Here is a 14,192-nt window from a genome sequence, read left to right as displayed (position 1 = left end):
ACAATGGAATAGATTGTACCTTTATAAAGTGGAGTTGTAATCCAGTTTGTATGGAAAAAGAGAATGAAAGTTGTGGCCTAAACTCTACTGAGTCACAGCAGCTAACACAATACAGCGTAAGTGACATCCTTTCTCTCAAAGAGGCTCAAGGCTCATTGAGTCTGGCAATTCAATTACCCTCTCAACCCAGGAACAACCCTCCTCCCTTGTCCCTCTTCTACTTCAGAGCTCAGGTCTAATGGCAGAACAGCCAGAACAGCTACATTGTACATGGCCTGTAAATATCTAAAAAGCCTCAGGCTTAAGAGAACAAGAATCCCTGACCCTTTATGATTGCTATAGCCATTTCCCAACAAAACAAACCACATACAATAGAGCTTTTTAATACCTGACAAAGTAATTCATTTTCAGTTTACTGCTGTCTAAATAGTCTATATTAATAATGAATCATGTTTAAATAAATACCTGCATGCAATACTGCTTACACAAGGATAAGGACAGGGAATTTATTGAACACAATCTTCTCTAAACAAGTAGAAGGGTAGCCAGCTGAAGCAAGTTTTTCAAGTGGGTGATGAGAGATTCAGACACGAATCTTCAGGAAGTCTAGAAAATGCACCCCAATGCCCTGAATCTATTGACCTCAAACACCTGAGTGTTCTGTGTTTCACCTATTTATTTCTTCTAGAAGCTATCATACATATTTATAAGCTTTTGGATTAGAAATGGAAGTTTATTTATACGATGAAAACAGCAAAAACAAATTTATCATTTTGAAAATGATATTCAATGACATGCAAAATATCCTTGATCATCTTAAGCAAGAACTTCAGTGACAATAATGCAGAAATTCTCATCAAGCTGAATATTCAGACTGCTGAATGATAATATCTAACTTATTATTTCAATAGAAGTTCAGCAAAACACATAACAAAGTGAAAAATTACTTACTGGTTCCATTAACAAATATCAAAACTATAAATGATATGTTTTAGTTTTCAAAAGCACACTATTCTTGTCTTCTATCTGCTCTAAAAGTGTGTGGTGCAGGTACCACCACAGCAGCAGAATAAAAGAGAGGACACCACAGGAGCAGCCATGGTAGTGGGCTCTTACACAGATTCTGCCAGGTCATGATTTCAGGTGAATAATTGCAACTTTTGGTACAGCCCCCCCCTTCAACTTCACCTTGTACCTTTGACAGAAAGCAAGGAGTTTCAAAATGCAGTACTGTAAAAACAGCAGTACATACCTACAACTATAAAGAGATTCCATTAATAAAGTAAACCATAAGAATTTCCGGTAATTTTCTGAATAACAGAATTTGTTACAAGAGATATTTTATGGTAAAGGCATCAGAAACTAATACATCAAAAGGAAAATTCAACCCAGCAGACTGCAGTCATCAAATCAAGCTTGGGTTCCCTCTGCGCTGTTGGTTTCCTTAAGTTGCTTGGGACATGAATCACAGGAGACAGCCATTGACATGGAGGCTACAAAACAGAATCATAGACTGGTTTGGTTGGAAGGGAACCTTGAAGACCCTTCAGTTCCAAATCTCCTGCCATGGGCATGCAGGACTCTCTAGCCTTATTTCTCAGCCCATGAATTCAGCTACTTGCTGAGCATGTCCCTCTGGGGGTTTTACTAACTTCTAATTTGAGGAGGTTTCTTCTTTTGGTTTGGTTTTCTGGCTGTTTAGTTTTAAAGTGAGCATTAGAGTTGTTGCAGAAAAATGCTTCCACAATGATGCCATGTAAGATTTCTTCTTGTAGGGTAAGGAGAGAAAGAAGAGCATAAAACTGTACATAACCTCAAACTTGAAACTTGAATTAACAGAAGCAGTGCTGATTTAGGCATGCATTTTTCCATTCTAACATCTTGAACAGCAGAAACCAAATATTCAACTTTTCAAAACTTCCTGTGTGTGAATGTTTCCTGGTGCTTACACAGCAACCAGACATAAACATAAGGCAAAAGCAGCTACCAAAGCTGTGTTATATACCTTTTATCATAAGTTTCAGTGTGGATACAGAAGGTATTGATAGGTAAGGATAGAGTCCAAAAAGACATGCTATGATTACATTTCAGTAATCTAAGATACTTTGGCTTCTCCATAAAAAAAGTTATATCTACTGAGAGAATAGCACTAAGCTGCAACTCTTTTCTAGAGCAAGATATTCTGATAAAACACCGAGTGACCAAGTCACCTGCTCAGGGCAAAGCCAGTGTGTTACCCTGCACTTGCAGCTTCCAGGAGGATTCAAAAGTCATCATCAAACATCCCAAATTCTGTATGATTATCCACCTCACTGACCATCTGACAGGTTAAATCTGCCTATTAGAATCAGTAAGCATGTACTCATTGGCTTCAGCAAGGCAAAGACTACTTCAAACCTTCAAGGCAGTTTACTAATATTATTCCTGTATAGCATTGCCAAAACACAACTCTCAAAGCTCTGCAGTCATCCCACTTCTATTGTCTCTGCTCTGTAACAGAAACACAGAATTCAAAATTAATCTGCCTTTAAATAGCTTACCCCTTCCACCAAGTTACAGAGGGACATTATTATGTTATCTCCTCCCATGTACAACTTCAAGCCTGACTTTACCTTGCTTGCAATACTTGTGATGAATGACTTGATGTCCAGATTAGTTGGGCAACTCTTCTGACAAGGGGCATCTGCACACTTTAGGCATCTATGAATAAAAGAAAATGTGTCAAGCAGACATGGAATGCAAGTGCTGCAAATAGTAAAAGGTTTTCAAGTTAACATGCTAAAAGATAAGTCACAAAGCAATAACACAAAACACAAAGAATTTCTATTTAAACTCTCAAAGCACTACATGATCATTACTGACTGTCATCACACAGATTAGTTATGCTGCGTTGACTGTACTTTACATAGGATGGTACCATTTACAAGCACACAGACAGCACCTGTTGAAGTAATAGGAAACCCTCAAATTACATAGAGGTAATTTTTTTCCCTAGAAGTCATGGTTGCTGAACTTCTGACCAGTTCATTTTTCTATTTGAAAACACTTGTGCTGCAAACCTAAATTTATTACTAAGTTCTGGAAGTCTCATTATGGATTAAATGCTGAAGGTTGGACCATCAGACTTACAAAAGCAACAGTATTTCCACAAAAGGAAATCTGGTCAGATATTTCATACATATTACTGTATGTCCAAAGAATAAGAATAGCTGATGAATTTTCAAGTCCTTTTTCTATGAATTTCCAGTGATAAGTCTGTGACTTCTGAAAACAATTCAGAAGTCTTATGCATGCCCCCAGCCAAAATCCCTAGGACCTTCTTCCTGTCATTTCTAATGATGAAAGCTAACTAAGAAATAAGGTGACAAAACATCCTAAGTAATAAAGATTGATTTTCTGTTTCTGCATAGTCATACATGGGGGTGTGATGCTTGCACCACTCCCATCTAAGGAATAAGTCCTCAGGACAGTCTACACAACTTGCATTAAGCAAACCTTAAAAAAAGATAAAAGTCAGCTGCAGAAGTAAAATGGTTCTCTATTAGGCACAAAGGTATTAGAACACAGCCTTGGTTTTATAGATCAAGGATTATCACAGGTCAAATGCCTCACTACTTGTCTCAGAATTCATTAGGTTATTCCAGATGCTCTTTTGATACTGCTCTAGTAACAGTCAGAATTAATGTAAATTGCGGGTTTAACAATGTATGCAAAATGAAATAAAATTTGGTTTTTATATATTATTTGAGCCCAGATACATAAGTTCCACAAGTCTACCTTAATTATTTTTATTCAGTGATAGGTAACAACACTGTGGAACTGAGTATTTTAAAACAGAGAAAAGCTGCAAGAGGCCAGTAGACTATATACAAAGAAATTAAGATTACATTAAAAGGAAATTACTGGAATACCTGCAACAAAACACAGTCCTGACTTTGTCAATCACACATATCAGGGGTTTTTTGTTGTCATTTTTACAGTTAAGGGTGGAATGCAAGAGAAGGGACAGCTAGTTAAGTAAAAGATTAATTAGCCTTTCATCTTGTTATTCATTATAATCTAGCTGGGTATTGCAGACAATATGGCACCAGAAAAATTTGAAGGCACATGCGGTAGTGGCTGTTTAGATTTTCTCACAAGACTTCAAGGAAAAAAGGCCCCAGAGGATATACTTAAAGTAAACTGGTCTCACAGGTTCCAAAGGATGGGAAACCTGCAGAAGCCAAACACCACACTGGGTTACGAGTTCAGCTAGGTGGGTGTCAGAAAAGCATCGGCAGGTTTGGCTGTGGCAGCTGAACATAACACTGCCCAGCACTACCTGTGACAGGTACATGTTAAAAAGGTCTTAACAAGGAAAGGTGGGACAGGGAGACCTCAAAAGGTCTCTAAGCAAACAAGAATTTCTCCTCTTTAAAAAAAAGGCAAAGTTCTAGTACTCAAAGCCAGCAAAAAAGGAGATGCACTACACAAAATAACACCACTATGACAACTCAGATGAGCAGTTTGCCTGTGTAGGCAATAAGGAAATAATAGCACTCAAAATCATGGAATTAAATAAGACATCAATTCCATTACAATCTTTTATTCTTCACTTTCCTCAGTGATGTTTTCTTTAAAACACAACAGTCCTATATTAAAAATCAGAGGAAGCACACTGAATATAAAATGCATTTTGTGGATTATATATAGAACAATCTCATGTCAAAACTGCATGGCACCTGGCAGGATAAGATGTGTACAGATTACTCGCTCAGACTAGCAAGCATCTTTACCAAATTATTTCTCTTTTGATTTTTGAGCTGCTTCACAAATAACAGCTGCTGAAAATGTCAGCTGCTGGGAGGGGCAGGTAACGCAAACTTGAATGTGAGCTTTGGGGAGGAGGGGAGGGTGCCATGAATATGCCAGTCCAGACTTTCTGCTATAATAATACCATCTTCCAGGCACTCTGCAGACTAAAGTGCACCAGGCTGCCATTAATCCCACTTATCACCATGACAGCTCAGTAATTACATGCCTGCTATAGCTAGGTACTGTAAGGTACTGTAGTCCTAATAAAACATCAAGCACTGTGCTGAATGCATGCTGGTGAGGTGTTTTATTAAACTTGGGGGGTTGATCATCAAGTGACATTAGTGTTGACCTATTTTTCTATCTGACAATAAATTATCTTTTGACCATACCATCACAGATATCACAGAGTGCATTTACTGTACAAAGGAGCAAAGGTATTGCGTTCTGGTGAATCAGGCAAAAAGAATAAATAAAGTAGTAGAGTCACACACCAGAAAGTTATTACATAAATTGCTGCAAGTGATTGATCCTTTCAAAAATCACAGGCAAAATACCCTGCTTAAGGGAGCACACCAACAATTACCATGAGCTTCAGTTCCACAGGTATAAACCCCAGTGGAGAAACATTAAGCATTATACTTCCTTTCTTTTTCTTGAACTGTCCTCCCACCCTGAGAAACCTCACCTTTCATTTTACAGGGTTATTTTATTACTATGATTTTAGTTCACAATACTGTAAACAAATTAGAAATTTAGATTAACTGTTTCTAATTCACCCGTTAGCTCCCAGCAAATTAAATGAAGAAGTGCATGCTCATTACTAAAATACCCAAACAAACAACATTCTGGACTACCTATGGACCTGTGCTAATCTGAGAATATATATCTCAGCGTTTCTTAGTAAAAAATATAGGAAAAATCCTACCAACTATCAGAAAGCACCCTATATTATGGATTCTTCTCCCACTGCTCATGGAACAGCATCTCCTTTAGAAACATAGGCAGTTTTGAATCTTAAAAGACACCACATTCACTTCACATGCATATTAATTTCCATATAAAAAGCAACACCACAGTCTTTGCACTGCAGAAGAGAAAAGGAAGCCATAGCCAAGATAATCTTCAGTTAACAGTTTCGTTGTACAGTTGTTGAAATATTACCCAATATTTTATTTTAAAGTTGAAATATCTGACCAACAGTCCCATTTCCAGGTAAAGGCCAGCTCTTAACACACTTTTGCTTTCAAACAAAGAAGGAAAATTTAGTTGTATTGTTACCTAAAAATGCAGTGAACAATTGTCTATGTAACTGGTAATAACATCACCTGAAGTGCAAGCACGTGAATGCTGAAAGACCAGGGGTGAAACAGATAATCTGGAATAATATTCCTCAACAAATTGTAGTTGATAACCCATCAAATCTTCATGTATCACAAAACAGAGCAAATAACCTTTATTATGGTTACTGTTGGCAGAGGTTTAGAAGCAAATTGAATCCTAATTCATTTCTGCAGGATATAAACATTTTGAAAAAAGTCTTCCAGTTCTAGTACTTGTAGAAATTTCTAAAACTTTATCCACTACTCCAAGAAACAGCCCCAGTGAAGGTCTGTATGTACTTTCTGAGGCTTTGGTCAATTAACTTTTAGAGAATGGTAGAGCTAACTGCACCCAGTAAATAAGAGGTCAGCATGAACAGGAGACCCAACTTTGACCCAACCAAAGCTCTTCTTGGTTTCAAGACTCTTCCACCACTCTAAACCCTGAGCTGGGGACAGTAAGCACTGAAATAAGAAAGCTGCATGTCAGGAAAAAATTAATCTATTATTTCCAAATAAATCTAAATTCCAATTTGAATGCCCCTTGCCTTTGATGCCCAAAGCGAAAAGCATTACATAGCTTGTTCTCTCAAAGTTCAGTCCTTTAATTACTTATGGCTAATCCTGTAGCCATACTCCCCATTTGGTCTTGCTTCTTGCTGTACTCAAAGAAGGTCAAGGACAAAACTAAACTGAGATTTGGACACATATAGACTCATTTAATAAAGGCAAGGGATGCCAGGATAAAGATCCACTACTTAAATGGCAAGCCATTGGTGAAAACTTACTGTTGGCAGCTGAAAAAAAAAAAAGCTGCAATTATTTTCCTAATTAAAAACAAACAAACAAAAAACCACACACCCAAAACTAACATAATGTGGGAAAAATCCCACATTCTTTTGTCTTTGTGTTCATTGCATTTCTCAATGGAGAGGAGAAAAGGATTAAAAAGTAACTGGGAGATGTTTTGTCAGGTTTAAGTACCAAAACACCATAACAGTTGATACATGGGTCTGATAAGTACCAAAGACAAATGATACAGGAATATTAGAAGTCAAGAAACAGAAAAAGGAATTCTCACATGCAAGGCCAAGGTCTCTGCTGTGCAATGTACAATGCAAAGTACAGTTGTTCAAACTACAGTGTGGCAAAGAGAACAAAATCTTAAATTAGAATCAACCATGAAAGTAAGTTTGGATTACAAAAAAACCAAATCTAATTGCCAAGAAACACCACTAGTATAAAGGGCACCAGAAACTGTATACAAAACACAGCAATACAGACAAGTAGATATCCTGGTCCTGGATATTTAATAGTGGGTGAAAGGCAGCAGTCTTTTGGGTTACATTGCAGAATGACATGTGAAAACATATGTATGTGAGAAATGCCTGGCCTGTTAGCAATGCACAGGAGCTGTAAGAAACAAAACATTCAGTATCATGTAAATCAGCAATACTAGCTCATATCTAAAAAAAGCAGGAAAGACTCCCACACTGTTGCTGCTGCCTCTTCAGTCACCTGAAGTCCTGTAAGCCTTCTGCAGATCCATAAAAATTGCACTACTTCTGTGTCTGTAAGTTCACATGACTAGAGGAAGCAAATTTTAAATAGAGGCACTTTACAGGATTAGAGACAGGCATGGCATTGCTGCTGGCAGTTACAGGACTCATAAGGGAGGTGCTTTTTATTGAAAAGAAGAAATGATCAGAGTAGAAACTTAGTCTTTAGACACAAAAACCTCCTACCCTAGTGCAGAATAATGGCACTTACAGACAAGGTTATTTTTGGACACTTAAGAGGTGGTGAATCATATGGACATAGGCTCCAAATCATTCTATTCATCAATGCCTCATCTTTCTCTTTTCTTCTTTGGCTCTCTAGACAGCCATAATTCTTTTCTCATCTACTTCTGAATCCCCATTGAGTGCAGGAACTCTCCTCTCCTCTTTGCTTCTGCTTGGCTGTCTTCCTGTTTTCTGTAGTCTTTCCTCCCCATTCATCTGAAACTCTTCCACTTCTCTGTCCTGTAACTTTTTATCATCTTCCATCATAACTTCATTTTAATGGACAACATTGATAATATAATAAAGGAGCCACTCTCTGTCATCAGGTATCAATGACAGTGGTGTAGGAAAGTGTGCACCAGTCATTTTACAGTCTATTTTCTGAGTTGGTTTCAACCACCATTCAGCCCACCAGAAACCTCCATTTCTGCACTAAAGCTGTCATGCCTAATGTCATGTCATCTGCATACTTTGGACAGAGCTATCTTGGTCTGTGACCAGACCCACAAATGGAGCCTAGCAGAGGAAAAGTAGGTTGGTGGGATTTCCTCTTAACCCTTTGCTGAGCAGTGGGAACACAGGCAGGCTCTGACTGCACTGCACTGTGGGGAGCAGCCTGCACCAAGACAGTTCATGAGAAGTTATATTCTCCTTAAACCCCTCCTGTCATCTTACTGGGACACAGAATTTATCACCAATCATTTTACAATATAACCAAAAAGATTGCTGCCTTTCACCCACTTTATGTATATAACTTGTATATATTACTTTAATTGCATTTCTCCAATTTATAATGTTGCTGAATAAAGCTGTTATATAAATTAGAGAGATTAAAAATAGAAAACACAGTTCTGCTTACAGAATACTGTAGCACAAAGCATGTATATCAGCTGAGGCCAAATCAGAAAAACGGTTTATTCCTTTTGACATATTTGAAATATTTTTTTTTTATATTGATGGTGAAAGTAATTTCAACCTTCCAACACACCAATGTTAATTCTAAGCATGGTCCCCTTTTTTCTTGTTTTAGGGTAAGGATTATGAAATTGCTGTGTTTTTGACAATATTAATCAACATTCAAAAGTCATTAAATTGTCCCAGAATATGCCTAGTTAAAGGTTTTATTGTTGCCAACAAAATATTTTTATTTATTATGTTATATTTAATTATACTATTATGTAGAATATATATATAATTATATTTTATATAAAATACTATTTCTATTTATTTTTATTTAAATCTTGATGGTTTTAGTGTTACAAAAACCAAATACTTAAAATTCAATCTGCAACTTCTCTGTTAACACTAATTTCACACCACATATTAATCAGTATTTTCTCAACATCATAGGAACACAACAGAGTTTCCTGCTTATGACAATAAACTTGGTAGTACTTATACTATTCCAGTAGTGTAAAAGCCACACAAGAAACCCACTTGTTGATAAAACACTGGTATTACCTATTAGACCTCGCACTGTGCTCTTCAAGTCCTTGAAAGCAGCAGTTTACCTGCCAAAGCAGCCACTTGTGGCCCAGCCACACCTGGCCTTATGGAGCTTTTTAAACGGGTACATTTCTGTTCACCACAACAGTGATCCCTTTCACATAAGAGACAGCTGTTACACAATGTTCAATATCCTTTTAATCCTCTATAGACTGTAGACAGAAAGGTTGACAGAACTGACAGTTTTTATTATGGCTTGTCCTGTACACAATAATCTTCTTTTGCCTGGACTATTCTCCCAGAAGTGTTACAGATTTTTTTACTTGTATCAAGTATCCTTTCAAGGGTTTTTAGGAGATCAGAAATTAGCTTCATGAGGCATGATTCTTGTCCTGTGTAAATTACCTTTCCAAAATATGAAACACTTGTTGTCTTTCTATCCTAATGTCAACAAAAGTCCTCTGAGTTCACTTCAGGAAAGATACACTTCACAAGTTTAGTCAATGTTTTTCTCCCAAAATGCCTTCATCATCTATGCACATCTTACAAACACCACTCTGTTCAATATATCAATATCAGGAGCACAAATCTACCATTTATTTGCACTGAAAAAATGGATTAAATTTAAGAATAACATTTATAAACAATCTATGATACAATATAACTAAAATGAATTAATTGAAAATTTAAGAAAATGCTTCCAATTAAAACTACAAAACCTGAAGAAATGGACTACCTCACTACAGCACCACAATGAGTCTTACAATTTAGACATGCCAGCAATTCTATCACAAATAACAGAAGAGTGATTTAAACAAAGAACTTCTGTGGGGAATTAGTTTTGGGAAAGGCAGTAACAGCGTATTATGCTAAAGCTTCCCTTTTTAGGATCTGAGCACCAAAAAATTCCCCAACTCTCTTTTTTATCACCCTGCAATTATCCACAGATGTGACTGAATGCTGATCTAGAACCCTGCCACTCACAAGTCAGGCTGCACTGATCTCTGCACACAATGCACTTCCCAACTCGTGATGCTAATATTAGCAAGAGGTAGGAAGGTGGGAGAAAAGAGAGCAAAAGACCAGGAGGGTTTTAGCTTTGCTGTCAGTGTCACCTGAACATTTGATCCTACACAAAGCATAATCTGGAGGCAGGCAAAAGCAGAAATTAAATCACTGGACTTCAGAATAAAACTAAAAACTTCAAAGGTCTCAGTTGCTCTTGCTTTCAGATTTGCAGAAACAAAAAAAGAATGATCTGTTTTGGCTGCTACTACAGTTCAGAACCCCAGAGAAAATTGAGAGGTCAGTCACCTCTGCAGTGCAAACCTGATAAAGATGCTTCTTCCAATAGAGGATAGAAGTCATTGACCCTAGCTGACCATCTTTTTCCAAGTTTTAAAACTTGGAAAGAAATGCAGAGTTTCCTTAGTAAATCAAGCTCAGTCCTTCCAGACAATGAACACTCCAGTTCATTATCAGACTGCTTAACTGTGCTCTATTTTAATATATGTAGTCTCCCGTGGGACCCAGTCAGACCATTCAATTTCTTATAATGAAAAGGTTTAAGCAGTTTCTTAAGCTAGCCTCATGCAAGTCTCCCAGAAGTGAGCTCCCAGCACTTCAGTGTCCTCATCCTTCCTCACTTAAAATTGCTGCAGCTACAATTTGAGAACCATGTGCCACTACCCCTGTCTTTTCCCTCTTCTGGAAACTGCAAGAATTCAGCAGAGCATCCTAAGATTTAATATTTTGTCTAGAAACTGCATGTGTACAAGGACTGTCTTTCATCCTCTCTTTCAAATAAGGAGGTTTGTTTAAGATACTTTAATAAGTGATACTGTAACTTGTTAATATGCTCAGTCATTAAGACCCAGAAAAAAAGGAAATCTGCCTGCTATTTCAGTTCTGATTTTTTACACTGCAAATAATTGGTACATTTTTTAGTCATATGAAAATAATGTTACCCTGCTTATAATACATAGGCATCTTTTTAAAAAGGTGGCATTTTCTTTCATGCTTTGATGTTTAAGATAATTATTTGGCTTTGCTTTCTACCCTAAATTTACTCTTAGAGTAAAGATTGAAAACTAGCATCCCCTCAGCAAATGGAAACAGCTTCGTGACACAATTACAGAAATCACAGAGGGAACTAGAGGGGTGACCACAGAGTGAAAACAAACCCTGAACAAATTACACCAAGAATCAAAGTTGCATTCTTTATATTTTGAGTTTAAAGATGAAAGCAACATTTTAATAGTAGAAAGTTGAAAATTCAGTCTTAAGTATTTGCAAGAGGGGAATACACGTACTCATAAAGACTAAATGATTGTTCTTGTATGTGCTATATCCAAATTTTGCTATAAGCACCTTCACTGGGAAAAATTTTATAATATTCATGCATTCACAGTATGATAATATGAATAAATAGCATCCCTATCCAGACTTCACATTATGTGAAACCAATATATCATTTACATTTTTATTTTAGCTGGGCATCTCCCCCATCTAAAAAACACCAAACCAAAACAAAGCAATAAAAAAACCCCCACCAACCAAACAAAACAGATAGAGCCTTTCTGTAGATCACCAAATAAATTTAACTCCTGATCCCCTTGGTAGCAAGGCTGTCTAGAGAAGCACCCCACTGTATACTTGTACCTCTTCACAGCTTCCTTCTTCCAGTGCAGAAATCTCTGACATGCAAATCTCCGACAGGCACACTATTTCAGCACTTTACCAGGCACCCCAAAATTAGGACAAATAAAAAGAACTGTAGTTAAAAATACCAGGACCCAAAGGATCTAAAACATGAAATATATACAAGGATTTTGAAAGGATAGCCACAGGAAAATCTTTTAAAAACAGCTTGGTTTCTGAGCACTACAGCATGGCCTTTTAGATCAATGTATATTGGCAAAGAAAACTCCATCTACGAGCTAAACATAGAGAAGACTCTGGACTCTCAATGTCAAGAAGGCTTGGGGAGGGTAACTTGAGAATAATCAGTGTTTGCAAAAATAAAACAAATATTTGTTGCTAAAAGGAAGGCACAAAAATCTTGCATTTTAGGTTTCACCTTTGTAAGCTAAGCAGGGAGAATTTTCACATCCTTTTAAGAAGATTATATAAAAGAAGTTTTTGTCACATTTCCACCCATACTGGAGTTAATGGCATACGAATGAATACATTTTCTGTGATGGTTCAGCAGTTAAGTGCTGTCTGGAAAATATTAAAAGAAATGTTGGTTTGGTTTTTTTTTTTTTTTTTTTTTCAGAGAAGCACAGCTTTAAGAAATCTTAGGATGCATAAAAAAAATTAATCTGTTGGTTCACGACAGTTTGATAGATCACTTGTTCTTGAATTTGTGGCATTGTTCTTCTTTGTACATGCTCAAATTGTTAGACCTACATCAAATACAGCAATCCCAAGACTGTAAATGTAGTGTGGCTGAAAAAGTACACTTTTCCCATTTCCCAGAGGCACTGCATTTTCAAAAACCTGCTGGAAGGATTTAAATATTCTCTTTTGGTAGATAGTTTTGCTTGCTACAAATGAGCAGATGTCTGCCTTTTGGCAATTCTTTTTTATGCAGTTATTTGAAAACAATTACAGAAAAATATTAAAATTTTTATATAAAAGAAAACCTCCACAAAGATCTGTATTTCTCAGACTAGTCACACAGACATTTCAGAAAGCCTAGGAATTAGCACAAAATGCTTCTCCTTGTCCACCCTCCATTAGTACCTTCTCTACACAAATTCACACAGAGTACCCATTAACAACTCCCCAACTGTTCCTGCATCCCAGACTTAGATGCTCTGATTTTAGCATTGCTCTTTCTAACCCAGAAGCATTAGGGTTTAATGAATGCATCCAATGACTTCCAGAGTTTCATACCTCAGGATTTGCAGAATCCTATAATATCAACACAATCACAGGTATAGCTTACTTACCAGTGTCTCTTTTCCTTAATAGTGAGGGATGCCAATTGTTTGCTTTACTCCAGGTGAATGCCCAAGTCTGCTGGCTGCAAACTCAGATAGCTCTTATTAAATTTCTCAGCAGTAAGAATCCTGAAGCTCTGTACCCATGCTACAAATTAAACCAACAAGAAAACCTCCCTGACAACTGCTACTGTCAGTCTGCTCCATTCCTGCATCCCTGGCTCCAGGATGTCAGGAGGCAAGGCTACCTATTGTTCCCCCATCCTCGGCCAGGATCTGATCACAGCAGAATATATTCCAGTTTGGGGTTACTGTAGACCAGTCAGAGTTTTGATTGTGAATGATGCTGCTGCTTTATCAGATTCCTTTCTAGCAGGACTTGCTTGGTTAGCAATTTTAAAAGCAGTTAGCTCACTTTCATGAAGGTATCTTGATATTGCCTTCCAAATTTTAAGCAGGAGAAGGAAAGATACTTTATGTTAGAATCCCACTACAGCCCCTTTCAGGTATATTCAGGGGCTGTATTTTCTATGATGGGCTGGATGGAGTTAAGCATTGCTCAGTCAAGAAAGGCTCCCAAAGACCCTAGAGCCACTTAGGTTACATCTTCAGTCTCTGACTGAAGTTAGTCAGTTCAACAAAGACTATCAATATAAATTCAAACCCACATTTGGGTGTTTGTGATGATGTCAATATGTGTTCAAGCACATAACGTGAAGCAATGGAACAGAGGACAACAAATGCAACTAAAGGGCGTTTAGTCACTTCTAATTTAGTCAATGCAATTTGTTTTTCTTTTGCGAGCCTAGAAGAGCAGAGAGATAGAATTATCCACTCTTTAATTTCCCATTTCACTGAGGATGTGAAATATACTATTAGTACTAGAAACAATTTCTTGG

The 14,192-nt window shown here is 37.2% G+C and overlaps 1 protein-coding gene across 6 annotated transcripts in view; it reads right to left on the bottom strand.

Moving 5' to 3' along the window:
• Positions 1–14,192, bottom strand: part of DPYD (dihydropyrimidine dehydrogenase) — a 339,434-nt gene that overhangs the window by 236,967 nt on the left and 88,275 nt on the right. For all 6 annotated transcript variants that reach the window (XR_010441181.1, XM_064719595.1, XM_064719591.1 and 3 more), the window contains one exon: positions 2,613–2,700. Coding sequence is in view for 4 of the 6 variants with exons in the window: in XM_064719595.1 (XP_064575665.1) it covers positions 2,613–2,700 (88 nt within the window). In the remaining 2 variants the exon portion in view is untranslated. The remainder of the gene's footprint in view (positions 1–2,612; positions 2,701–14,192) is intronic.

The sequence above is a fragment of the Zonotrichia leucophrys genome, chromosome 8 (genome assembly GCF_028769735.1).
Source record: "Zonotrichia leucophrys gambelii isolate GWCS_2022_RI chromosome 8, RI_Zleu_2.0, whole genome shotgun sequence".
NCBI classification, from domain to species: domain Eukaryota; kingdom Metazoa; phylum Chordata; class Aves; order Passeriformes; family Passerellidae; genus Zonotrichia; species Zonotrichia leucophrys.
The sequence above is the reverse complement of the archived record's forward strand: the minus strand, read 5'-3'. Positions and strand labels throughout refer to the sequence as shown.